Source organism: Rana temporaria, chromosome 1, assembly GCF_905171775.1.
Source record: "Rana temporaria chromosome 1, aRanTem1.1, whole genome shotgun sequence".
Taxonomy (NCBI): Eukaryota; Metazoa; Chordata; class Amphibia; order Anura; family Ranidae; genus Rana; species Rana temporaria.
The window spans coordinates 410,608,438-410,636,244 of NC_053489.1; the positions used below are offsets into that span (position 1 = coordinate 410,608,438).

A 27,807-nucleotide genomic window follows, 5' to 3' on the forward strand; every position below is an offset into this window, starting at 1 on the left:
CAGAAATCAATCACTTGCCCCCCCAAACCAAATTCTTCAGCGCCTAATTCCCTGTCGTCCTTTAGTAAGGTCAGCCGGGAACATCTTCTAAAATCTATGGCAAAAAATAAGGCCTCCTACTTCCATGGTGACATCTGTCCAGCCTGGCTCTTGAAGAAGAATGCAGAGCTGGTTGTGAATGACCTCCTGATACTTGTCAATCTTTCCCTAACTCATGGCGTGTTTCCGGCCCGCTGGAAACATGCTATTATTACACCAATTTTAAAAAAGCCCAACTTGGACCCTGGCTGTCTTTCTAACTACAGACCCATTTCTGCTATAGGTTTCCTGGCCAAACTGGTGGAATACGAAATTTTTCTCCAACTTCAATCGTACTCGGAGACAACAGGTCTGTTTCACGACTCGCAGTGCGGTTTCCGTCCAGGCCGTGGGATTGAGCTCACGGTCCTTTCTACCAGAGAGAAGCTGCTCGGAGTCAGGGACGCGGGGGGAGCGGCTGCCTTGGTGCTCCTTGACCTCTCCGCGGCCTTTGACACTGTGGACCACGCTATGTTGATTGCCAGGCTTCAGGACGAGTTTCACATTACCGGCTCTGCTTCACACTGGCTTTCCGACTTTCTCACCCACAGGACCTTTCAGGTTAAAACCGGTCCTTTCCTATCTGCCATCAGCACCCTGAGTTGTGGGGTGCCTCAGGGCTCGGCCCTGTCGCCATGGCTGTTTAATGTGTATCTTCGGCCGCTTGCGAGTCTGCTGGACACCCATGCAGTGTTTAATCGGTTGTATGCAGACGATGTCCAGTTGGTCGTCGACAGCCTATCCAACCCTGCTCCTGGTCTGCAGCTTGCTTCCTGTATATTAGACATAAAACGGTGGATGGATCACAATTCCCTTAGTCTAAATGCTAAAAAGACAGAAATTCTCATCTCTGGACGTATTGATCGTATAGCTGTCTTTCTGGGAAAATGGCCTTGGGCCGTGTCCTGTTCCAGTGAATCAAGTCCGCGTCCTGGGGAAAATTTTTGACTGTAATCTGAATTGGATACCCCAAGTCAATCAATGTATCCGTAACGCACTGTATTACATCAGGTGTCTGAGAAAGGTCAAAAATCTGTTTTCTCAGTACCACCGGAAAGTCTTGGTTCAATCTCTCGTCAACTCCCGGATTGACTTGAACAACATTGTGTATTTGGGTATGCCTCTAAAGTGGCTGAGGAAAATCCAGCTCGTCCAGAACCAGGCCGCTAGACTAATCTCCGGCCTAAATAGGCGGGAGCATATTACCCCTACCCTGCGATCACTGCACTGGCTCACTGTGGTAGATCGCGTTGAGTTTAAGGCTCTTTGTCTCGCCTATCGCGCTTATCATGGGACGGGCCCGCAATATCTGAATTCCTTGATAACGCGATATACCCCTGCACGAGGACTCAGATCACTAACAGCTGGTCTTGTCACTTGCCCATCTGCCCGTTTGCTTACCTTTGGGGGCAGACGCTTTTCTGTGAGAGCAACGGCTCTATGGAATAGTCTCCCTGTTTCCATTCGGTCTCTCCCCTCTATTATGGCCTTTCGTAAAAGGCTAAAAACTTGTTTTTTTGAGGGAAAAGCAGGCTGAGTCATGTTAGTTCTCCCTGTTGTTCCTTGGTGATCTGTTTTTTGGTTTGTTTTTGTTTTTTTTGCTTTCCTTTTGTCTTTTCCTTCTATTTCTTTCCCTCCCTGACTTGATTTATCTATTTACAGTTATGTTTTCTGCGCTTAGACACTGCCCTGACGGGTCAGTATTTGGCGCATTATAAATCCACTAAATCAATCAATTAATCAATCAAAGGCAGCCCAAAGGGTGGCGCCGTTGGATTTGACTTCCCCTTTATAGTGCCGTCGTACGTGGTGTACGTCACCGCGTTCTGACACAAACAGATTTTTGACCGATGGTGTGTAGGCAAGACTGATGAAAGTCAGCTTCATTGGATATCTGATGAAAAAATCCATCAGATTAGATTCCATCAGATATCCGATCGTGTGTACAGGGCATAAGAGTAATTCTCAAAACATGGCCTGTTGGGGGTATTTGAAGACAGGTTTGAGAACCACTGGTCTAAATTATAAAAAATATATATAAGTACAATGAAGTCTATTTGTGTGCCCTCCTTTTTTTGCTAGAATACAAAAACAAACAATTTGCAAATACATAGGAAGCATTTATGAAGATCTGATTTGGAAAATGTGAAACATTTGTTAAGTTGAAGAACTAAACAGAGAAAGATCGGTATGATCATGATTTTTGAATGTCTAATCAGTAAATAATACATGCAATTTGTATGCAATCAGATTCTGCTTCTAGCTGCAATTTGTGAAAGAAACAGCAGAAGGTTTTCACAAAAAATAAGAACATAAAGGAAATGTATTTTCTGATGATGTAATTACCACTGAAATCACACAATTCCAGTCAGTTTTGCTAAGATAGATACATTGCTAAGAAACAGACTGATGAACTGATATTTTTGTAATAACCAAAGATTTATAAAAATAAAATAAAAATTAACTAGCATGACATAAATAGACAGTGGCTAGAAGTTTCCCCAGCCCAAGCAGCCTACCACTACTTGTGATATTTGAATATGACTTACCTACTGGCTATATCTGAAGCGAAAATGTTTTTCTTTTATTGATAGAATGTGGAAGGGTTAGAACATTTAGCTAGAACAGATGGGACTGTCACATATGGTTGGGATTGTAGACACTGTGTGATGCCTGCACATTGGATGGCTGCGTGCTTGTAGAGCGCACAGATAATTTTTCATGCTGTGTTGACTTTTTAAGTGTAAATCAGGCAAATTATTTGTTATGGGCATTGTCAGTGTTTGCATATCGTGTTTATACTGCTAGATATTGATTGTCTTAGTTTTCAATAGAAGTTCTGTCATTTTTCAAGTTGTCAGTAAAAATGTAATTCATCAGTAAATTTTCAATGTTTTGTCATTAAAAAATGCTGCTGGAGGTTGGCAACCCTAGTCAGGAGTTAGTACAGCTCAGGCTAGCAGATGTGCACACAAACACACAGACACTCTGAATGGGTAGTAGTGCACAGGGACAGACAGGACTACGAGGAGCGAGCAATACAAAGAGACAAACAGGAAATATTGGTTGCAGGCAGTGCACTGGGACAAAGATCAGGAAACAAACAAGAAATACAAAAGAAGATACTGAATCAGACCTCAGACACAGGTGATGCTAACAAAGGTGAACTTAAAGCGGAGTTCCACCTATTTAAAAGTCAGCAGCTACAAAAAGTGTAGCTGCTGACTTTTAATTATCAGACACTCACCCGTTCCAGTTTCCACCGATGGGGGCATACAAAGCCCCGCTCCTCTTCGCCGTGCCGGCATTTTAACTGTGGGCGCTCGACTGTGGCTTCACAGCCGGGGACACACACTGCGCATGCATGAGCCGCACTTAGAATGGCCGGGCAATCTTCTGGAACCTGTGACGTGTCCCAGAAGATTGCAGAGAGGGAGGGGGGAGAAGTGATCTTCCTTCCGGCACTGAGGCGCCAGGGAAGGAAGTGGGAGCTGGGTGCCTCTGAGAATGGGGTATCAACTCCCTACACCCCCAAAAAAGGACATGCCAAATGTGGCATGTCAGGGGGTCACCTGCACTTAAAGCGGAAGTTCAATTTTTGGTTGGAACTCCTCTTTAAACTCACAGGAGATCATGGATGTGCAGGATGGCTATAAGCTTGCAACGGCACACAAAGGCAACAGGGGCACTAGGACATACCAGTAGACATACCAGGTGCAAGGATAAAGTTTGCAAGCAGTTACCGGAGATAGGCTGGAAGACATTTGGTGTATGGAGATCACAATGGAAGGCTGTCAGGCTCCAGATCTGAACCTGCAACCTCTGTGCTGGAAAGAGATGCTGGAAAGCCCCACAGTCTGATCACTTAAGCCCCATATACTCTATTCGATTTTATGCAGATTTTTGTTTTAATTTTTGCCAAAACCATATAATATGAGGTTTAAACCTTAATGCCGCGTAGACACACAATCATTTTGTGGGTTGTAAAAAACAAAGTTTTTTAAAAATGTCATTTAAAACGTTTGTGTGTGGGCTTGAGACCATTTTTCGGGTTCTGAAAAACAACAAAAAAAAATTTGAACATGCTTTATTTTTTTCGTGACGTTTTAAACTATGTCGTTTTTCGGGTTGTAAAAAATGTGAGTGTGTGTGCTTTAACGACGTGAAAAACCTGCGCATGCTCAGAAGCAAGTTATGAGATGGGAGCGCTCGTTCTGGTAAAACTACCGTTCGTAATGGAGTAAGCGCATTCATCACGCTTTAACAGACAGAAAAGCGCAAATCGTCTTTTACTAACACGAAATCAGCAAAAGCAGCCCCAAGGGTGGCGTCATCCGCATGGAACTTCCCCTTTATAGTGCCGTTGTACGTGTTGTACGTCACCACGCTTTGCTAGAGCATTTTTTTTCATTATCGTGTGTAGGCAACGTCGTTTTAATGATGAAGTTAAAAAAAAAACTTTGTTTTTTTCTAGAGGCTGAAAAACTTAGTTTTTTACAACCCAAAAAATTACCGTGTGTACGCGGCATTAGACTTAGGACAATCATGCTTTGTCTCCTGTTTGATGAACCTTGAATGCTTTGCTCCTCACATGAACTTCCTGATTTAAGCTATGTCACTGCATTTCCTGTTTGCCAGATTATTGTGCTCACTCCAGTCGATATCTTGCTTCTTTGCAAACCTGCAATTTTCCTTATCTCCATTCGTTGTCCAACTTTGGCTTGTTCCTCGACTACGCTTCAATTTGATCCCAACCTGCCACCACTTGTTACCGACCTTTGGCTTGTTTATTGACTAGGTTTCTGCTCCCTTCTATATTTGCTACTGATGCCTGGCTTGCTCACCTCCTGGTGGGGCAATCCTGAGGACCGCAGCCTGGTACCAACATGCAGCAAAACCCATCTTCACTATTGGTGAATTAGTCCTTGGACACTGCACCTTGAGTGAGCCTTTGTGTCACCTCCAGGATTTCCTGCTTCTGTACTCATCTTGTTAGTTGGTGGGAGCCGCTCTACTGCTATAGCTACTGGTCTCTGGTCTCTGAGCATGACCTTTGACCATAACAAAACGCAATGGGGGAAGTTTGGAAACAGTCACTGGGAACAAGGAGGGTCTGATACAGGAACAGAAAGAATCGCAGGGTCACTAGATGTTTTATAGAAAGTAGGAGACTAGGAGTCTTGGGGTGACTAGTAATATTCCAAACTAGGAAACACTGGGCGTCTTCTCAGGAAGTCAAGATTAGGGTTGAGCGAACCCGAACTGTAAAGTTCGGGTTCGTTCCGGACTTTTGGGTTTTTGGTACCCGGACCCGAACCCAAACAATTTGCTGTAAGTTCGGGTTCAGGTCCGGTGTTCGGCAATGTAATGGCGCACTGCAGGGCAGCCAATCACCATTTGTTTTACTCGTGTGACCTAGAAGCCATCACAGCCATGCCTACTAATGGCATGGCTGTGATTGGCCAGTGCTGCATGTGACCCAGCATGTGACCCAGCCTCTATATAAGCTAGAGGCACATAGCACAGCACGTCACTCTGCTTTAGATAGGGTAGGGAAAGGCTGCTGCTGCTGCTGCTCTGAGGGAGAGAATTCGATAGGAGTCAGACTGTCCTGCTTCAGAAATCAAATTACACCAGTACTGCATATGTTCCTGTGAGATACTCTGCAAGATACTTTAGGGAAAGGTTCCTGCTTTTGCTTATAGGGAGAGAAATATATAGGAGTCAGTCCTGCTTCAGAAATCAAATTACACCAGCACTGCATATGTTCCTGTGAGATACACCCTTTAGATACTTTTCTTCTATTGTGCTATTCAAAAAACATCCATTTAGGGAAAAAAAATGTTTGCAGTGTTTGCAGTGTTTCCTCCATATCTGTACGTGTGAGATAAACAATTTATCCAGTGTTATTCTATTGTGCTATTCAAAAAACACCCATTTAGTTCAAAAAAATATATTTTGCAGTTTTTCCTCGTCCTCCTAGGTCAAGATTAATTTTTTTTCTTTTAATTTTTATGTTATTTTAAGTTATTTCCCGTGCCACATTTATTTGAAGAGTACTTGCCATGCTCTTACCAACATGTTGCTGCCATTTGCAGCCCTCTAGCCCTTTCCATTACTTTTTTAAAAACATTTTAGTACTCAAAAGTTCGGGTCCACATTGACTTCAATGGGGTTCGGGGTCAAGTTCGGGTCAAGTTCAGGTCCCGAACCCGGACTTTTTTCCAAAGTTCGGTCGAACCCGTTGAACCCGAACATCCAGGTGTCCGCTCAACTCTAGTCAAGATCACTAGTAGGAATCTTCTTCACTTAGAAATATGGGGAACACTAGGAATGTTCCTAGAAATAAAAGGCACCAAGGTCTCTGGAATTAGGAACTTGCTGCTCAACAATGCCCCAGGAAATTAGCCCAGCTTAAAGAAAAAAGGGAGATTGCCTGGCGGGACTGGGGTTAGCTAACTGAATAAACACCAGGTGGTTAACTAGTCTTGAACACAATCTTATGGGTGCCAGTGTCAAAGAGGTGCTTTCCCCTCACACCTTGATGTGTTCCTCCTGGACAGGAATTACAATTTACCAATTGGGGCATAGGTAGCCAAAACCTGAATGTGTTTTTTAAATACTGTATTTCCTACTCTATATATATTAAAACATACTTGAAACTTGTTTCAATTGGTAGCTTGAAGGACTCTTTTTTCCTTAAGGGCTTTTCTTGCCAACTCTTATTAAAAGAACGTCCAACATAGTTCCAGAAATCAATGAGTTTCCCTCGCAGGGGTTTACCAAACAAAAAGATCATCAGCCTCCTGGCTTACACAATATTTTTTGACTTTCTGCTAGACATATCCAAATATTTTTTTTTTATTTTTTTTAAATAAACTTAGGCCGAAATGTATTCTGCTATATAACTTTGGTAAAAAATCACAATAAGCGTATATTTGGTTTGCATAAAAGTTACAGGGCTGGATTCAGATAGGTTAGCGGATCTTTAGATCCGCGTATCCTATCTGATTTACGATCCGCCGCCGCAAGTTTTTGAGGCGAGTGCTTAATTCAGAAAGCACTTACCTCAAAACTTGCGGCGGCGTATCGTAAATTCCCTGGCGGAATTCAAATTCCGCGGCTAGGGGGAGTGTACTATTTAAATCAGGCGCGTCCCCGTGCCGATTTAACTGCACATGCGCCGCCGGCTAAATTTCCCAGTGTGCATTGCTCCAAATGACGTCGCTAGGACGTCATTGGTTTCGGCGTGAGCGTAATTTGCGTCCGGCCGTATTCTGAATCGACTTACGCAAACGACTTAAAAATTCAAAACTCGGTGCGGGAACGACGGCCATACTTAACATAGGATACGCCTCACATAGCAGGGGTAAGTATACGCCGGAAAAAGCCGAACGCAAGCGAAGAAAAAAAAAGCGACGGGCGAGCGTTCGTTTCTGAATCGGCGTAAATGCTCATTAGCATATTTGACGCGTAATTGCAGCCTAAGATCCGACGGTGTAAGTCACTTACACCTGTCGGATCTTAGGCATATCTATGCGTAACTGATTCTATGAATCAGTCGCATAGATACGACCGGCCGGCCTTGGAGATACGATGGCGTATCAGGAGATACGCCGTCGTATCTCCTATCTGAATCCGGCCCACAGTGTCTAAAAACTATGGTATACAGTTGTGTTCAAAATTATTCAACCCCCCAATGCTGTAAAGGGTTTTAGGGAATTTAGTGTACATTTGTAATTGTATTCAGAATGAAATCCTACAAGGACTTCTTAAAGAACCATATGCAACTAAAATTACATCAATTGGTTTTGTAATACAGTAGTAAATGTTTATTTTGTGAATTCTTCATTTACACAATTATTCAACCCCTTAAAGACTACCGCTCTGAAGAACAGAGGTTCATTGAAGTGTTTTCAATCAGGTATTGAAAACACCTGTGGATGTCAGGGAGCAGCAATAAAGCCTAATAAGCACCAATCAGGCAGCTTTAAAATGACTGTGATACTCAGCTCCTTCTAGACATTTACTGGTGTGGTTACAAACATGGTGAAGTCAAGAGAATGGTCCGGGAAGACAAGAGAAGAGGTGATTACTCTTCACAGGAATGGCAATGGCTATAAGAAGATTGCAAAGATGTTAAACATACCAAGAGACACCATAGGAAGCATCATTTGCAAATTCAAGCCAAAGGGCACTGTAGAAACGCTACCTGGTCGTGGCAGAAAGAAGATGCTGACCGACTGCTGAGCGCTACCTGAAGCGTAGAGTGGAGAAAAGTCCCCTTGTGACTGCTGAGGAACTGACAAAAGATTTGTCAGATGTGGGTACTGAAGTTTCTGCTCACACAATACGGCGCACACTGCGTAATGAAGGCCTCCATGCCAGAACTCCCAAGCGCACCCCCTTGCTGTCTCCAAAGAATAAGAAGAGTCGACTGCAGTATGCAAAAATCATGTGGACAAACCACAGAAGTTTTGATATTGTGTTCTGTGGACTGATGAAACAAAATTAGAAGTGTTTGGGCCCATGGATCAACGCTATGTTTGGAGGAGGAAGAACAAGGCCTATGATGAAAAGAACACCTTGCCTACTGTGAAGCATGGCAGGGGGGTCAATCATGCTTTGGGGCTGTTTTGCTTCAGCAGGTACAGGGAAGCTTCAGCGTGTGCAAGGTACCATGAATTCTCTTCAGTACCAGGAGATAGTGGATAACAATGTGATGCAGTCCGTCACAAACCTGAGGCTTGGGAGACGTTGGACCTTTCAACAGGACAATGATCCCAAGCATACCTCCAAGTCCACTAGAGCATGGTTGCAGATTAAAGGCTGGAACATTTTGGAGTGGCCATCGCAGTCACCAGACTTAAATCCGATTGAGAACCTCTGGTGGGACTTAAAGTAAGCAGTTGCAGTGCGCAAGCCTAAGAATGTGACTGAACTGGAGGCTTTTGCCCATGACGAATGGGCGAAGATACCCATAGATCGCTGCAAGACACTTGTGTCAAGCTATGCTTCAAGTTTAAAAGCTGTTATAACTGTAAAAGGATGTTGTACTAAGTACTAAGATTGAATGTCAATTGGGGGTTGAATAAAACTGATAATGATGTGAGCACAGAAAAGACATTTGTGGTTATTTCATTATACATGTTATGTTATATTTGTCTGACCTACACGTGCCTCTTTGATTTAATTGTAAGCAGGATGACAGGATGATCAAAATCAATGTCAAACTTGGCAAACAATCAATTTCAGTGGGGGTTGAATAATTTTGAATACAACTGTATATACTGTCTTTTTTTTATACTAGTTATGGTGGTGATCAGCAACTTATAGTGGGTCTGCGATAGTGTGGCTGGCAATCTGACGCTAGTTGATGCTGGTTAGGCGGTAAACTAACACTGACATTAATAGTGACACTAATACAGTGATCAGTGCTAATACTATACACTGTCACTGTACTAATGACACTGGCTGGGAAGGGGTTAACATCTAGGGGGAATCAAGGGGTTAACTGTGTGGATAACAATGTGTAATGTGTTTAATATGTTCTGCTTTTACTAAGCAATCTTTTTTTTTTTTTTACCTGCTTTGCTGCGTATTATTAAGGGGGGGAAATCAATGTAAAAAAAAATTGTTCCCGGTCCATATTTTGTGACGTTATGTGCAAAAATACGCGCAAATGCATGCAAATACACACATGAATTTCCCCAGGGAATTTATTGTGCGTGCAAATGTTCATATATACCCGCAAATTTTCACAAAACAAACGCCTAAAATTACGTCCAAAAATGCAGATGGTCAGGCATAGACATGTGCACAACAAAAAATTTCGTATTTTTTTGTTTCGTTTCACTTCCCGTAGATTCATAAGACTGAAGTTTTCCTATTCGGACCCTGTCCGTATTTTCGTAACAGTTTTATTTTCGTTTATACTGAATGATTCGTAATTCTGTCGAATTTATTTTCGTTGATTCGAAATTCGTAATTTTGTTACATAATAATTTTCGTTTAATGGATTCGTAATTTTGTACTTTCGTAAATACATAGCAACACGCGGCTAATCCATATTAAGATATACTTTCTCTTAAGCCCCGTACACACGGTCGGACTTTTTGCCAACAAACTTCAAAATGAGCGTTTTCCAAAAAATCCGACCGTGTGTACACTCTATCGGACAAACTTTTTTGGTTTCAAAAGTCTGGCCAACTCCCTTCAGACAAAAATCCACAGAAAAGTTTGTTTGATGTCCGATCGTGTGTACAAGGCTTTACACTGTACAATGTGACTTAGCACAAAATAGATAAGCTGATTGGCTAAGATATTAAGTAAGATACATCACTCACTAACTACATGCCCAGTGCCCATTCGAAAGAACGATACAAGTACACAAATTTATGAACAGACAAAGAAACGGATTTACAAAACACACAAATGAAAATACGAACATACGAATGAAAATACGAACAGACAAAAGATTTAAAATACGGAATGAAAATCGTTCGTCATTTTCGTTCTTTTGCTTTTTCGGTGTTTCGTATTTTAATAAGATTGTCCAATCATACGTTCGTATTTTCGCTTGTTCGTTATTTTGCTTATTCGTAATTTTCGTATTTTGGTTCTTTCAGCTTTTCGGATGTTCGAATTGATCCGAATGTACGAATACTAACAAATTTGTACGAAAATCCATTTGTTATGAACGGGAACACACATGTCTAGTCAGGCATCAGTATCGTGTGCAAGAGACCTAATTGTCCTGTAAGCGTTCGTTACACTATCCTCTCCCCAGATTTCCAATGCTGCTTTCCAAAGTGTCTCGGTTGCTCCTCCATTTAGGTTGGAGACACCCTAAAGCCACTCATACATAGATTGGAATTCAGCTGGTTCAGCAGGGAGATTTGATCCATCTATGGGCTGGCTGATTGTACCCAAGTCGATCCATCAATTGACTTGGGTAAAACCATCCTATTGTTTTTTTCACATGTAAATACTGCCTCAGGCTAAAGCTGCTAGCAGTAAACCTTATGTTTTACCTGCCAAAGCCAAGGCTTAAAAAGGTAAATCTGGCAGGTATTTCAGACTCCTGCCAAAAGCCCACCACCTGCCAATGTCAAGAGTGGCTTGGTACACAATTACTCGCTTTTAGGGAATCATGCTGCTTTCCTCTGATTAACTGAATATTTCTTGTAATGAAAGAGTGTTCCTAGCGTGGGCAGAGATGTTCAAGCATGCGTGCTGGATGCAGAAGTAGACACAGATATAAATATGTTAATACAAAGTACTTGTGACAGGAGTATTTGTTTAAGCTTGAAATGTTATAAACTATTTGTCCAAATGCTCCAGCCAGGAATGAACTCTTCTTGGAAAATGCTTATGAAGTAATTTATTGATGGTATTATACCCCAGCCAGATTGGCCAGCTTAATTCCATCCTATTCCCCTTTATGTTTCCGAGGGTGTTCTCAAGAGGGCACCATGGCGCACATCTGGTAGATAAGTTATCAGACACCCATGATAAGTTCCTCAGGGTTTGGCAGCCCTGGGTGGCTCATAACCACCCTTCTAGATTCGACAAAGGGCTCCTTTCACTCTAGTAGTTCTCTGCCACCTCGCCCTGCAGACCCCCCCCCCACCCTCCTCCCTCTCCTTATCCATTTTATTTCTCTGTTCTACACCCCTATTCTACCACTTTTTTTCTATTCCTTCTATGCTTTTTTTCTCCTCCTCACTCCTATTTGTATCTCTTTGATTCACCAGGCTCAAACCTGGTAGTGATGGTTACATGGTAAAGAACATTTGTCTCCTCTTTGTTTTTTGTATTTTTGGCTCATCATATGGTATCCCTTCAGAAAATATAGGTTCTGTATTGTTTAAGGTCCCTAAAGATAACAAGGCCCGGAAGCCGGTCCCATACATTTGCCTTTGGCCTTCAGGGGCCTGAACACATTCACTGTAAAATGTATCTTTTTCAAGTTTTCTGTATTCCCTTTTTTTTCCCATGTTATTACCGTCAATGCTACTGTATGGTTATGTTGTACTGAACTTTAATAAAACCCTTTGTATAAGAAATTTTATAAACTATTTGACTTATATTTTCAGAACCTAACGATCCAAGAAAAATGAACATGAAAGACGAAACTGAAGGAAACCATCTAGATGAACAGTCACAACATGTTCATATACAACTGGAAAGGAAAGTCGATAAAAGTGTGAATATTGGGAAGAGTCTGAAAGCGAAGCTAAGAAAGAAATGTACCTGTTCTGCCAAAGGGGCCAAAAAGACATTCACAGGTTTTCTCCCTGTATTTCGATGGCTTCCAAAATACAACTTCAAAGAAAACACATGGGGAGATGTGATGTCAGGGCTTATAATTGGCATTATCTTAGTGCCTCAAGCCATAGCATATTCCCTGTTAGCAGGTCTAAAACCAATATACAGCTTATACACATCATTCTTTGCCAATTTAATATACTTCTTAATGGGGACATCTAGACACGTGTCTGTGGGCATTTTTAGCTTGCTTAGCCTTATGGTTGGCCAAGTTGTGGATCGAGAAGTACAGCTGGCAGGATTTGACCTGGATGATGATGCTGTCTATAGAATGGAAGGCATAAACGGCAGTGACATCATAAATGTAACATCAGTCAACATTAGTTTTGGCCTAATGGACATTGAATGCGGAAAGGAGTGCTACGCTATTAGTGTGGCAGCTGTACTAACTTTCATGGCAGGGGTCTATCAGGTAAGGGTCTACAAGTTTACATATACAAATTTAAGCAAATAGGTACAATGGTAAACACTAAGTTGCTATGCTTGAAAAGTACACAATTTACATTTTGGTTCCAGATAAAAGTCTACAACTGCTTCAAATATGTAATGGAGCAAAGGTTAAAGTAATTATGCATAGAAGGCAGATATCTAATGCCTGAGGATGCCTGCAGATGCCTGCAGCTATTCAGCTATTCAGGGGTAAATGAGCATTTGGGCATGTTAAAATACCTGTTCAAACTGCAATACATCCTGCCTGATAACCAAGCACTGAAAGCTTTCTCTCTACCCCTTGCCCTTCCCTCTCCACTGAAATTAACTTCTATATTTCTCAAACCTAAGAGTGCAAGGTGCAAGCCCTAAACTTGACTATGAGGATATCTGAGCTCGAGAGCAGTCATTCTATGGTTTCAAAGAATGTCCAATATCATGAAGATCAGTTTCTCTGTCTGGGAAGGGACCCGATTCGACAATCTCTTTCTACTTCTTACAGATACTTTCTGTAACTTCATGCCTGCTCTGACCCCTCCTTCCTTGTTAAAGCGGTTGTACACCCTTTTTTTTTACTTTTACCTACAGGTAGGCCTATAATAAGGCTTACCTGTAGGTAAAAATAATATCTTCTAAACCTGTACAGTTTAGGAGATATTCCCCTTGCAATGAGCCGCTGACTTCAGCGGCGCATGCACTCCTGAGATTCTCGGCTGAAAGTCCGGCAGACGCTGGACCTTGCCAGAAACAAGTCTCCCACGCTCATGCGCGGGAGTGATGACATCGCGGCTCTGGCCACTCACAGCACCAGAGCCACAATACCCGGAAGACACGCCGAGGGAAAATGCCCGCTCCCTCGGCGTGGACCGGGATCACCTGCCTCGTTCTAAGGTAAGTAAGCGGTGCATACTAGCTCATATCTTTTGCCTTACAGGTTAAAAAAAAATGGTATACAACCGCATTAAATGGGAAAGGGAGCTAGGGGTGACTTTCACTCGCTCACAAAAGGAGAATGTGGAAACCACATACAAGATAATGACACGTTGGTATAGAACTCCATCAGTCCTTGCTAAGTTGTTTCCTCAACAGAGCGATCGATGTAGCTCGTCTGAAGGCACACTCTTACACATTTCTGGGAGTGTCCTGAGCTTTGCATTTTCTGGCAACCTGTGCTACAGCTTATCCACAAATTAACCAACGTTTACCTACAGGATGACCCAGCTGCATTACTGCTTAATCTCACACCGCTATCAAAGAAGCGATACCACCAATCTTTACTTAATCACCTGTTAAACGCAGCTTGAGCTTGCATCCCTGGTATGTGGAAACAACGATCTGCCCCAACAGTCACACAATGGCTCACAAGGGTGAATTATATTGAGCAACTGGCAGACTTTACCTCAGCCCTTCGTGACAAAACCAAGGAGGCACTTATCACTTATAAAAAACAACAAAGTGTAGCGCTAAATATACGTGCAAAAGGGAATGTAGAAATAAACCCTGTGAGGAATAATCAAAGTGATGATATGATGAAATATATTCGTGAGTTCAATAGAAAAAAGCAAAAACTTATGAGTGCAGTCTCTAATGAAAAAAGTCCCAAACGATTGGTGAATCAATCAGCAGTGAAGTGATTTGTCATCATGCACATATAGTGACAATCCGAAGTGTGTCCACCACCAGGAATGATTGGAGGCTTACCGGATTAAATGGACCCAAACAGGTTTATACCTAATGGATCATATAAGCTCAAAATTGATGTTATCCAACTTCCAGAGGCGTCTTTAAATGGTATGCAGTAGAGAGAAATCCGATGCCATAAAGTAGAAGTACCAAGAGAAGGATATTCCCAATATCAGCTTATGGATGTATAATGATTTGGACCCAATGTGAGGTTCAAAATCTCAGCTCGAGGAAAAGGAATAAAAAAGCAAAGATGCACATAGTGTAATTCTGTATAAAAAGTTTACTTAAACAGTAAAAGTATATAAAAATTACACTCACATTTCAGTAGTATAATCAGGCATAGAAACTATCAGCAGTAGGATCAGCAGATTCCCGACATAATAAAAATTGCAGATCGTCTCTCCTCACCGAGCCCCCGCCTCTCCCATCACGGGGGCTCGGTGAGGAGAGACGATCTGTAATTTTTATATACTTTTACTGTTTAAGTAAACTTTTTATACAGAATTACACTATGTGCATCTTTGCTTTTTTATTCCTTTTCCTCGAGCTGAGATTTTGAACCTCACATTGGGTCCAAATCATTATACATCCATAAGCTGATATTGGGAATATCCTTCTCTTGGTACTTCTACTTTATGGCATCGGATTTCTCTCTACTGCATACCATTTAAAGACGCCTCTGGAAGTTGGATAACATCAATTTTGAGCTTATATGATCCATTAGGTATAAACCTGTTTGGGTCCATTTAATCCGGTAAGCCTCCAATCATTCCTGGTGGTGGACACACTTCGGATTGTCACTATATGTGCATGATGACAAATCACTTCACTGCTGATTGATTCACCAATCGTTTGGGACTTTTTTCATTAGAGACTGCACTCATAAGTTTTTGCTTTTTTCTATTGAACTCACGAATATATTTCATCATATCATCACTTTGATTATTCCTCACAGGGTTTATTTCGACATTCCCTTTTGCACGTATATTTAGCGCTACACTTTGTTGTTTTTTGTATGTTTTCACAGAATTGATCTATTTCTGTTGTGTTGGCAGCCATATATATTTGTTTTAAGTAGCGCGGTGTTATTTATACTAATGGTATAATCTTTTTACACTTATCACTTATAGGTCAGCCTTGTCGGACTTACCTATGTACATTTATATATACAATGCTTTGAGGTTTCCTGGGCATAGGTTCCTTTTTTTGCAGCCTATCTTAAATTCCTGGAGACCTTACTGTTTACTTTTAACTAAATTCTATCACTCAGTTTAGTTATAATTAATACTGTACCCATCTTTGATTTTTCTGTTTTTTTTTCTTTAATGCTTCTGAAGCCAGTAATTATGTTTTTAGGGCTCTTCTTTACAGTACACCTGTGAGTATCTACCCTACTTCACTCTTTTCTTCACACTGCTTCTGAGTCTTCATTCACCTCCTACTCCAAAGGATTGTAGAAAGACATATACCATAATTTGTTTTTTTCCAAAGCCATTTGTCTTTTATCTAATAAAACTTGACATATATTTAAAGAGCCCTCCGGCTTTAGGTTAGGCTGCTCACAGCAAGCCAATTTAAAGGGTATTCAGGTATTATCCTGGGCTTTTCTCTCCTTCACATGTTTAATCACTATCTCCACCCCATTACGTCTATTAGGACTCATTCACTCTGTCGCAGAAACCTGCATTTTTCTACACTAGCATGTCGTTCTCCACAGGGCACACCAATCAATTAGTCCTATTCATACTTAAATGCGGCTGTTGGGTGAGGTAATCCACGGCTGCATTACTTCTTGCAATTCTACGCACCGCAGTCAACATTTCAATAAAGTAAAAAATAAATAGTAATCTGTGCACAAACTGTTGGCACTATATAAATCCTATGTAATCATAATACTTTGCAGTCAAATGGGCAAGGCACTTGGTGTTCACATTCTCAGGTACTTTCCTGTTTTTTCTCTCCATTTCTATAAATTTTTTCATTCTTTTCTATCTACTCGCTTCTTCCACTTTCTTTCTCTGTTTTTCATATTTACTCTTTCCTTCCTCTTTTTTATTCTCTATACAGAAACACATATAGGCATTTTTCTAAAAGCTGAGTCTTATGCCCCGCACACACGACCGTTTTTCCTGTCGAAAAAAGTCAGATCACAGCTTTAGGCCGGGAATCCCGGCCATGTGTATGCTCCATCTGACTTTTTCCAACAGGAAAACTGCTAGCAAAAAAAAGAGAAGGATCTCTTTATTCCCGTCGGGAAAAAATCCTAGCGGGAAAACCGTTGGTCTGTATGCAAGACAGGCTTGAGAGGAATTCCGTCAGGAAAACCATCGTTTTTTTTCCAAGGGGAAAACCACTCGTGTGTATGGGGCATAAGGCAGCTTACAGACTGATATGGTGTGGTGTGGGCTACACTTTGCCATAGAGCTCTATTAGGTCCTGCAGTTTTGGTGTGCTTTCAGAAACAGAACTTTATGAGAAAGTGCAGCTAATCCTTGGGAACACTGTGGTCTGAAAGCAGAACTTCACCCTAAAGAGGAAGTTCCGCTTTATGTTCTGAACCCCCCACACCACCACATTTGGCACATACATTTATTTTTGGGGAGTAGGCACCTAGTTTTGTTAGGTGATCCAAGTGGAAGTTCACCCCCCTTTTCCCACATCCCTCTAGTATGTGTGACAGATCCCAGAAGGCTGTGGGACTATTCACAAAGCACAGTGTGCCTCGCGCATCCACAGCTGGAAGCCAGCTGTGAAGCCACAAGGAGTCACAGCCAGATTCCACAGTAAACATGCCATCACCTCAGACCCAAAGACTGGCAAAAACCCAGCACAGGTGAGGACAGCACTGGAACCCTGGACAGGTAAGAGTCCCTTTATTAAAAGTCAGCAGTTACAGTATTTGTAGCTTCTCACTTTAAATGTTTCCTTTCTAGGGTAAATATCTTCTTTAATACAATGAATTGCATAATATTAGCAGATTTTTAGTAGGTATGATGGTAAGAGTTTTTTGGACTGGATTAGGTAGAAGGGCCAATAAGATAAGGATATGGACTATAAGCCCAAGCCTCATGCAGGTGTAATGAATTTACATAGTCTTATTATATTACACTTTTCCTAAATGCTAGATCTGCATTACTTACATTTAAATAATCATTTATAAGTAAAATAAACCTGCATTGTTTCAGAAGACAGTGTAGTTCTGAAAATGCTATACTGATAAGTAAATAATGTAAAAGTTTGAAATTCAGCCGATTCAGCAGGGACCAGCTGAATTTTTATCCAGGCTGATTGTAGAGATGTTGGTCTACCAGTTCCAGACACAATAGGGCGATCCTTGACAGGGACATCCTTTTTGTGGATTTTGAGTGGGTGGTGGAATACAGGGGGGTCACTGGATTTTTCACCATTAAATATTTGGCAGTTTTAGGGCTAAGTACCCCCATTTCCAATTGAGGCAGGTGTGAAAGCTAATGTTTAAGCTCTGGAGTGGGACCAGATTTTAAAACATAGTACATTTCTGCATCATTTAGCTGATGAAGACCTTCCTGATTACAAACCTTAGGGCTTAGGGCAACCACAGTGCCCCCTTTATCCAGGATAACAATATTGGAGATAACTGTACATACTTCTTTAGATTGGATTTAGGGGTCATGCACTAAGGCAGGCCATACAATAACCACGTTTATTTCTTTCAACCATGGATTGAAGGAAAGAAAATTGTGCTATTGTGTTCTACCAGCGGGAAGAGCAGGGAGCCTTCCCCACCAAGAGAATACAATGATAACTGATGGATGGCTAAAGCCACCAGAAGTGATCGCACAAAAAAAACAAAAAAACAGGCTGGTTGTACTGTCAACCGATAGATCAACTTCAGTGCAATCAGCCTGCACATAGATGAATTAAAGATTAGCTGGGTCCTATTGAACCAGCCACATTTTCGATCCATCTATGGCCGGCTTAAAGGAGTTGTAAAGGAAAATGTTTTTTCACCTTAATGCAATCTATGCATTAAGGTGAAAAAACATTTGATGCTGCCGGCCCCCCCTGAGCCCCCCTTATACTTACCTGACCCCTCGAAAGTCCCGTGCGTGGTCCCGATATCCTCTTCACCGATCAGGCTGGCCACTGATTGGCTAGAGCGCATGGATTGAGAGCAGCGCAGCCATTGGCTGGCGCTGCTGTCAATCACATCCGGTGATGCTGCGCGCCGAGGGGCGGGGCCGAGTGATACAGTGAGCGGCTATGGCGCGCCCGCAATTACTGACCACCATGCGAACGCTCTCGCATGACTGTGGTGAGTAATTGCGGGAAGGACCAGAGACAGCCACCGAGGGACCCCAGAAGACGTGGATCCGGACCACTCTGTGCAAAACGAACTGCACAGTGGAGGTAAGTATGACATGTTTGTTATTTTAAAGAAAAAAAAATCCTTTAGTAAGCCTTTAAGGTTAGCACTATATCTGAGGCCTCGTACACACGACAGAGATTCTCGGCAGAATTCACCGAGAAACTCGGTCAAAACCCGGATTCTGCCGAGAATCTCTGTCGTCTGTACAGTTTTGGCTCGATGGAGCCGCCGAGGAACTCGACGAGAAAATAGAGAACATGTTCTCTATTTTCTCGTTGTCCTCGTTCTTCTATGGGAGAAGCCGGCCCGCCGAGCTCCTCGGCGGCTTCATCCCAAAACTCGACGAGGAACTCGACGTGCCAAGCACGTCGAGTTCCTCTGTCGTGTGTACGGGGCCTGAGTTTGGTAAGCTCACATTCAACAATGTTTTGAAAAGCCTCAACCAGTGTTTCTCACTTGTAATGGATAAAAGTACATATCTCCTTTGTAAAATCTAACAATTGTTACACTAGGGTTAATTTACTCTAACTGGTGCACACATAATCTGGTGCAGCTGTGTATAGTAACCAATCAACTTCTAACTTCAGTTTTTTCAATTAGGCTTTGACAATAAGACCTAGAAGATGATTACTGTGCACAGCTGCATCAGATACTGCATGCACCAGTTTTAGTAAATCCCCCCACTGTATGTGCCTCACTAGACTCAGACTATAACCTTTCATGTGTAGCTCTAGCCACCAGATGGAAGGAACAGAACATGCAGAGTTGTATTCTGAATAGACAAGCTGTGTGCTCATCTCCCTTCAGGTCACAAGTTTTATCTCATGTGTTGGGAAAAATTTTCAGAAGAGACTAATGTTAATAACAGAGGAATGAAGCATCAGAGGGAAAGGACACTTAAAGCTTGGGAGAGAGACAAGAAAACACTATAGATATACTGTAAGGGCCAAATCCACAAAAGAGATACGCAGGCGGAACTACTGTTCCGCCTGCGTATCTCTGTGCCTAACTTTGGGAGCGATCCTCAAAAGGATTTTTCCCAAGTTAGGCAGAAGATCCGACATCCGTAATTTAGTTACGCTGTTGAATCTTCGGATGCGGTACCGCATCCGCCGCTGGGGGCATTTCGAGTCGAAATCCCTCCTTGCGTATGCAAATTAGTACTTACGGAGATCCACAAAGCTTTAGGCATTGTGTGATTTGCGTAAGTTACGAATTTGCTTGCGCAAAACTAAGGTTGGTTTTATATGGACTAACTTTAGTAGACCATGCAAAACCATACCTTTTTTTCGATCGCCGCATTTTTTTTTTAAATTTGATTTTTTTTTCCCGTCGCGTAACTTTTTTTTTTCCCGTTGCAATTTTACGAACCCGTCGCTATCCACAAAGCCCGACGTAAACTACGTATGCGCGATGCACGTCGGGAAAAATGACGTCACACGCATGCGCAGTCCGTCCGGCGCGGGAGCGCGCCCTAATTTAAATGGGAATCGCCCATTTTAATTAGGGATCGCTTAAGATGCAAGGAGATCAGCTACACTGGCGCAATTTTAGAGGTAAGTGCTCTGTGGATCGCTACCTAAAATACTAAAATTGCGCCAGTGTAACTTTTCTGCCTAAAACTAAGATCCGCAATTTCTTTGTGGATTTGGCCCTATGTGCTTAGTTCAAATTTCATGACTGGGGTTTACAACCACTTAAATCCCTTACTCAGAGACCTGGGGAATTCTGGCCAGCCTTAGCTGAAGTATAATCTGAAGTATAATCTCCAGAAAAACGTTTTCTTAAATAGTATAATACATACAGATCTATTCACATCTAGCAGGGTGGAGAAAACATTGAAATGAAAGGTAGGAGCAAAAGATAATCCTCTGGGTAGTAAAGAGACCTGATCAGAGGACAATATGACAAGATAAATTCAAGAAATTTTTAACTGGTATATCTAGTCCCTCCAATTCCTCAAACATTGAGGGTATCTTCTCTGTATCATATTTGCTTCGACGTCTCACTCTCCTTGTTTCTATTAACAAACTGCATTAAGGTCAAGCGTGACGTCTAAAGCAACAAAAATCAATGGAAGCACAATAAAGGTGTTAGACATGAAAAATACATTAGCTTAGATTGATTTAAATATAGGTCAGAGGATTAGAAGGTAACAACTCAAAATAAAACCCATTAACCTCACTTTGTGGGAGTTTACTATTTTTTATGATCGTGAATAAAAATGAAATGTATTTTTTTTACAGATTGTGGATAAAACAGCATCATTCATCAGAATTCAACTAAGGGAAGATATTAGTTATGCTAGCCAATCACAGACTTTAAATATAATACACTACAACTGCTGAGCAGGCACTTTTTATGTGATATCAAGCTTGGTGTTCTGGCATAGATGTTTAGTGCATCAGGCTGCTGCTAAATCCAATACAAGTGAGACATTATTCACTTCAGAAGTGATGCACAGCTTTTCTAGAACAGTTAATAAATACTCCATAGCTTCCAACTGTCCCTGATTTCGAGGGACTGTCCCCAATTTGTAATAAAGTTCTTCTGTCAGGCTTTCCTCCTAATGTATCCCTTATCTTGGTCTGATTAATATAGTTGTATATAAAATGCTCTATTTATCTTTCAAAAAGAGTTTCACAGTGCTAAACCTTTCATCCAATTTCTAAATTGCTGAATTTGTACATTTCAAAAGCCAGTATAAAAGAAATAGTAGTGGTAAAAAAAAAAAAAAAAAAAAAAGTACTCGTGGGTTCTTTTTTTTTTGTACAATTCTCCTTTAGGGGGCTTGACAGGGGGTGTGTCCTATGCCTACATAATTTTGCTAATAGGTGTCCCTCATTCCCCATTTGAAAGTTGGTGGAACCATTATCCTGGCCACAAATAAAAAAAATGGACAAGAGAGTGAAAAACAAGAAACTGTTCCTTTTCCTCAAAACACTGGTTTAATTTCTCTGCTGTGTTACAAGTGCCACTTTATGCATGGGTAAATTGAGTGAATTGCTACTCCTAACAACAAGACAGATCATACACAATATTTCTACAACTAAATGGAATTAATATTTTTATACAATTCTACAGAATTGTAATACTACTAAAATCCCAACAGTTAATTTGCATCCAAAGTTTAACATTTAGGAAAAGTTTAAGCTTTTTTAGCTTTATTGACATTTGTGCATATCCAAACCATGGGCCATGGGCCACAGCACAACTGGAATTTTAACAGGTCCCATTATAAAACAACTACACCAAAGCAGCACCATAAAGTGCTTTCTTTAGTGCTGCATGTATTTGTAATATGGTATGCCTTGGTGCCGAGAAGTTAAGTGTAGGCAGCCGGGAGCCACTGCGCATGTGTGAGCCATGCAAATGGTTCCACAGTCTTTTAGGGTCTGTGACATGTCCCAGAAGACTTCAGGGAGGGAGGGGAAAATTAGAACTTCTGCTCAGAAGTGGGAGTAGGTACCTACCAAAACCAGGTACCCGCTCCCCCCCCCCCCCCCCAAAGAATGCCAAATGCCAAAGAGGAGCGGAGCAGGAGTCATTAAAGCGAAGCTTCCCCTTTTGGGTGGAGTTCCACTTAAAATAGAAGTCTGGGCTAAAACTAAATATTTTTAAAATGTATTCTGCCCACTTTCTAACTTCTATAGTAACTACCTGAAGAAGGAAGATCTGTAAACTTATGGATTTCTCAGAGCTCTCAAGTCCGAGACAGCGTCGACAACGGATGGAATGTCTGGGCACTGATGTCATCCATAGGCTTAATATGGGGAATCCGTGGTCTGCTGTCTCTACCTCTCACCTGAAGCCGGCCGCTGGTAGTCAGATCATATGTCTGGACTGGGACACCCTGAGAATAAGTATAAGCATCTTCCTTATACAGGGTAGTTAGTATAGATGTTAGAAGGGGGGGAGGGGGGCAACAGTTTTAAGATTAGTTCTAGCCTGGAGGTCTACTTTAAGGCTAGGTAAAAAAAAGTGCTAGATGCTGCTGGACATCCTACTGCCAGGAAATGAGGTAGGCTATAGCTGACTTGCTGCAGTTTCTAATGCACACTTTAAGAAACTCACAGTGTATAGTGAAATCAAAGTAAGAAATTTCAGTATAGGAGAGGCACCTATAGAACTGTGGAAGATTGAAGGTAAGGCTGCGAGTTCAGCTTGAAGGGTTCAATGGGTTTTAAATGGCTTCTGAGTTTTTTTTAAAAAAACTCCGTCCAACTATCCTGAATCCTAAATCCTAAATCCCATGTCAATTTTGCTGTTCTTCAGCCCTCACCCAGTGTGGGTGGACCCCCATAATACAGGGAGCAGAGCTGACATTCTCTGCATTAGTACTGCGAATGAAGGATGCTGTTGTAACTCCCCTACTGGCGAGGGGATACAGGGAGTCATTCTACCTGAATTCTTAGTACATCTTGTGGTCGAAAAATTACTGTGGGGCAAAGCTCTGGATTAAATGTGAGTATTGAAGCCAGAGCTTAAGGTTTTTGAGCAAGTTTCATTCTTCATCCAAGATGAGGCCACTATGCAAGTATTAGTTGCTTCAGATTACAGAATTAAAGTTTAATCATTTAAAAGAGGGTGTACCCCCCCTCCCTCTCTTCCAGCAGAGACTGGACATCAGTATTAGTCTGTGACACATACTGCCAACAATAATGCATTGAAAGTTGGATACTCATAATAAATGTTTTCTGTGAAACAAAGTTCTCATACAAATAATTACAAAAATATAAAATATCAGTTTAAAAAACCATTCACATTTTAAAGTTAAAAAACAGTTATAGCAACCCATCAAATTAGTCTCAGGGATACACTCCCTACCTATAATAATCAAATAAGCCATTACAAATGGTGAACAAACTGTGTCGTGGTATATATATATATATATATATATATATATATATATATATATATATATATATATATATACAGTATATTGAGATCTAGCAAGTTTGTTTGTAACATCCATCTGGTTTTATTTCTACAGCTTCTCATGGGAATATTTCGACTGGGTTTTCTTTCCATATACTTGTCAGAATCTATGTTGGATGGATTTGCAACAGGTGCCTCACTGACAATTTTAACAGCACAAGTAAAATATCTCCTTGGAATAAAAATCCCACGCAGTCCAGGTATAGGGATGTTAGTAATTACATGGATTAACATATTTAAAAATATTCACCATACAAATGTTTGCGATGTGATCACAAGCGCCATATGTATAGCAGCATTAGTGGCTGCCAAAGAGCTTGGGGATCGTTACAAAGACAAAATAAAGATCCCCCTGCCAACTGAACTAGTTGTCATTGTAGTTGCCACACTTGTGTCACACTACTGCAATCTCAATGAACTCTATGGCTCAAGTGTTTCAGGCGTAATTCCAACCGGATTTATACCGCCAAAAGTACCCGAATTAAGTCTAGTGAGCAAAATAGCAGTGGATGCTATTCCTCTTGCAGTCGTTAGTTTTGCATTCACAATATCTCTGTCTGAAATGTTTGCCAAGAAGTATTCGTATACAGTGGAAGCTAACCAGGAGATGTTTGCTATTGGCTTCTGCAATATAATCCCATCATTTTTCCACTGCTTTGCCACCAGTGCGGCTCTTGCTAAGACACTTGTTAAGACTTCAACAGGATGCAAAACACAAGTTTCCAGTGTTGTTAGTGCCATTGTGGTTCTGTTGGTTTTGCTTTTCTTTGCCCCATTATTTTACTCACTACAAAAGTGTGTCTTGGCCTGTATAATAATTGTCAGCTTACGTGGTGCCCTCAGAAAATTTAGAGATTTACCAGCTCTATGGAAGCTAAGCAAAACAGATGGAGTTACCTGGATTGTTACTGTGGCTGCTTCAGCTCTGATCAGTACAGAAATGGGCCTCATGGTAGGGTTGGTCTTTTCAATGTTATCTGTCATTGTGCGCACTCAGATACCACATACAGCCACGCTCAGCCAGATAAAAGACACTGTCTTTTATGAAGATGGAAATAAATACGAGAATCTTTCACCCATACCCAGAATTAAAATATTCAGATTTGAAGCTCCCCTCTACTATGCAAACAAAGGCTACTTTCTCCGGTCTGTGTACAAAATGGCTGGCATGGATCCTGGTCTTGAAATTATCAAAAGGAAGAAAATAGAAAAGAAGCATAGGAAACGAAAACAGGTACAAGATGAAAAAAGCATGGATAACAACGACGGCAATGATATTCATATACAGCTAGTAAATCACAATAGTGACTTGAAAACAATTATTCTTGATTGCTCCTCAATAAGCTTTTTAGACACATCTGGCCTCAATGCCTTAAAGGGATTGCTGAAGGATTACAAAGAAGTACAGATCGATGTTCTACTGGCTTGCTGCAACACTTCTGTTATCGATGCCCTTAGCAGGGGAAGTTACTTTGGGAAACAAAACAAGGACATTCGTAAGATGCTCTTTCACACAATGCATGATGCTGTTCAGTTTGCAAGCGAGAAAGAGCTGACTATAACAGATTCCACTGTTTAAATGGCGAAAAACTTTTCTAACTACTTTGGTGTCAAAGTATTGACTTAAAAGTATTGGCAGTGAGACAGCTCAAAACAGCTCTGTCTCAAAAAAATAAAATAAAAAATATATACACTCTAATTCTTCAACGCATTAGCAGGGGCTCCCCATAGGAAGCCCTTTCTTGGGCAAAGAGGGACTTGGAAAAGCCTTAGATCTGTGTTCCTGTCATATAAAGGTAAAACAACCCATTCATTTTAAAGTGACCCATCAGCACAGGGTCACTTGAATGTAAAACATACCTTTGAAAAGAAGCCACTGCTTCACTGCTCATGTATTTGACTGGTCCAGAGTGCCCTGAGTAGCAAAGTAGTGGCTTTTCACCAAAGGGGACCACTGTAAAGGTAAGTGTATGTATTCATCTTTTGCAGGTATATTTACATACACTGTGCTGTAAAGCTTATTTATATTTATATCACCAATAACAAATTCCCTTTTAGTTTCTATGTATTTAAAAAATGAGTGGAATCTCTCCATCAAAGACACAGGGAGCCTTTAAAGCCTTTGTATGTGTAGAGCAGGGAATAACTGGAACCCCCCTTTCAGGTTTTTATGTTTGTTTATGCCGCTACTTGGTACAGTCCACTCCCTTCTTGCTTGGTCACTAGGGTAGGAAAGAAAGTAAGGGAAAAATCCTCTGACAGGGACAGAGAGATTTTTTTTTTAAATGTTCCCAATTCTTTCTCACTCTTTCCATAATTAAAGTAAAATATGGCTGGGGTTCTACTTTAAAGTTGTTCTCCAATTGTGTTACACTAAACTATATAAAAAAAGGTGTGTTACAACAATATGTAAAATACTATAAGTAAACAAATCTAGCACTTCCTGTTGATTTAGATTTTGGCATGTAATGTTCTTCCAAAAGTTACTGACACGTTTTCATTAAAGTGCTGTAAATAAAGAGATATTTTTAAAGATGCTGTGCAACAAAATTAGTGCAATATTTTGTAGTTTTGTTTTTTTCAGCAGATAAAAAGGATAATTTTAAAAGTGCACCATGTATAAGAAATACATTAATGCAAGGAGTATTGAAATAATATATAAATCTAGCCAAGATGTGTACAGATTTAAAGTGCAGAAGCACAATGGAGAGGCAGTTGTCACACTATAACAGGAAGTGTCCGAACAAGGACCTACAGGGCAGGATTACCACGTAATAATTGAATCAAATCTGAAGGTTTAAAAAGACTGAAAACAACTTTTGGGATTATACCAACATGATATTGCTAAACAACATTTTTCGGCATGTAGAAAAAATGTTGTTTTTTCAAACTTCATCATTAAGGCCTCGTACACACAACGGGACATGTCCGATGAAAACGGTCCGCGAACCGTTTTCATTGGACATGTCCGCTGGCGGATTTTGGTCTGATGGCTGTACACACCATCAGACCAAATTTCCCGCGGACAGCGAACGCGGTGACGTGGCCGCGCCGTCGCCGCGACGATGACGCTGCAACGTGCGCGACCCTGGAAGGTCAATGCTTCCACGCATGCATCGAATCACTTCGACGCATGCGAGGGCTTTCGGCCGAGCGGACATGTCCGGTGAGACGTACAGACGACCGAACATGTCCGACGGACAGGCTTCCAGCGGACATGTTTCTTAGCATGCTAAGAAACATTTGTCCGCTGGAAACCTGTCCGATCCACCGGAAAATTGTCCGGTCGGCCATACAGACGACCGAACATGTCCGCGGAAACTGGTCCGCGGACCAGTTTTAGCAGACATGTTCGGTCGTGTGTACGAGGCCTAAAACGACGTTGCCTACACACCATCGTTTTTAAAAAATGCTCTAGCAAAGCGTGGTGACGTACAACACGTACGACGGCACTATAAAGGGGAAGTTCCATGCAGATGACGCCACCCTTTGGGCTGCTTTAGCTGATTTCCTGTTTGTAAAAGATGATTTGCGCTTTTCTGTCTGTTACAGCGTGATGAATGTGCTTACTCCAGAACGAGCGCTCCTGTCTCATAACTTCTGAGCATGCGCGGGTTTTTAACGTCATTTTAGCCCACACACGATCATTTTCACAACCCGAAAAACTACATCATTTAAAACATTGTTAAAAAATGCAGCATGTTCGAAAAAAAAAATTGCCGTTTTTCAGAACCCGAAAAATTATGTGAAGCCCACACACCATCATTTTAAATGACATTTTTTTAAAACGTTTTTTTCGTGCCGAAAAATGATTGTGTGTACGCGGCATAACATTACATTTTAGGTAATGGGTTTAGATCTGCTTTAAGCAGAATCCTGGTCAGGGCAAAAATCCCATAGCCTGGTACTGAATTACAATGATTAAATCCTAGTAGGTTTATATCTGGATCATGCTACCAACTGCAATTGTTTGCAAACACATCAGTGCAAGGTTTCTT

At 41.3% G+C, this 27,807-nt stretch overlaps 2 protein-coding genes across 5 annotated transcripts in view; one reads left to right on the forward strand and one right to left on the reverse strand.

Moving 5' to 3' along the window:
• SLC26A1 (solute carrier family 26 member 1) overlaps nt 1-26,344 on the forward strand; it is a 51,329-nt gene extending 24,985 nt beyond the window's left edge. For 3 of the 4 annotated variants that reach the window (XM_040324323.1, XM_040324331.1, XM_040324351.1), the window contains 2 exons: nt 12,177-12,820; nt 23,865-26,344. In XM_040324323.1, coding sequence (XP_040180257.1) covers nt 12,197-12,820; nt 23,865-25,388 — 2,148 coding nt within the window. In that variant the 5' untranslated portion in view covers nt 12,177-12,196 and the 3' untranslated portion in view covers nt 25,389-26,344. Of the gene's footprint in view, nt 1-10,706; nt 10,837-12,176; nt 12,821-23,864 lie in introns of all 4 variants that reach the window. The other variant, XM_040324341.1, reaches the window with a different exon arrangement.
• IDUA (alpha-L-iduronidase) overlaps nt 1-27,807 on the reverse strand; it is a 205,583-nt gene that overhangs the window by 155,740 nt on the left and 22,036 nt on the right. The gene's annotated exons all lie outside the window — the stretch shown is intronic.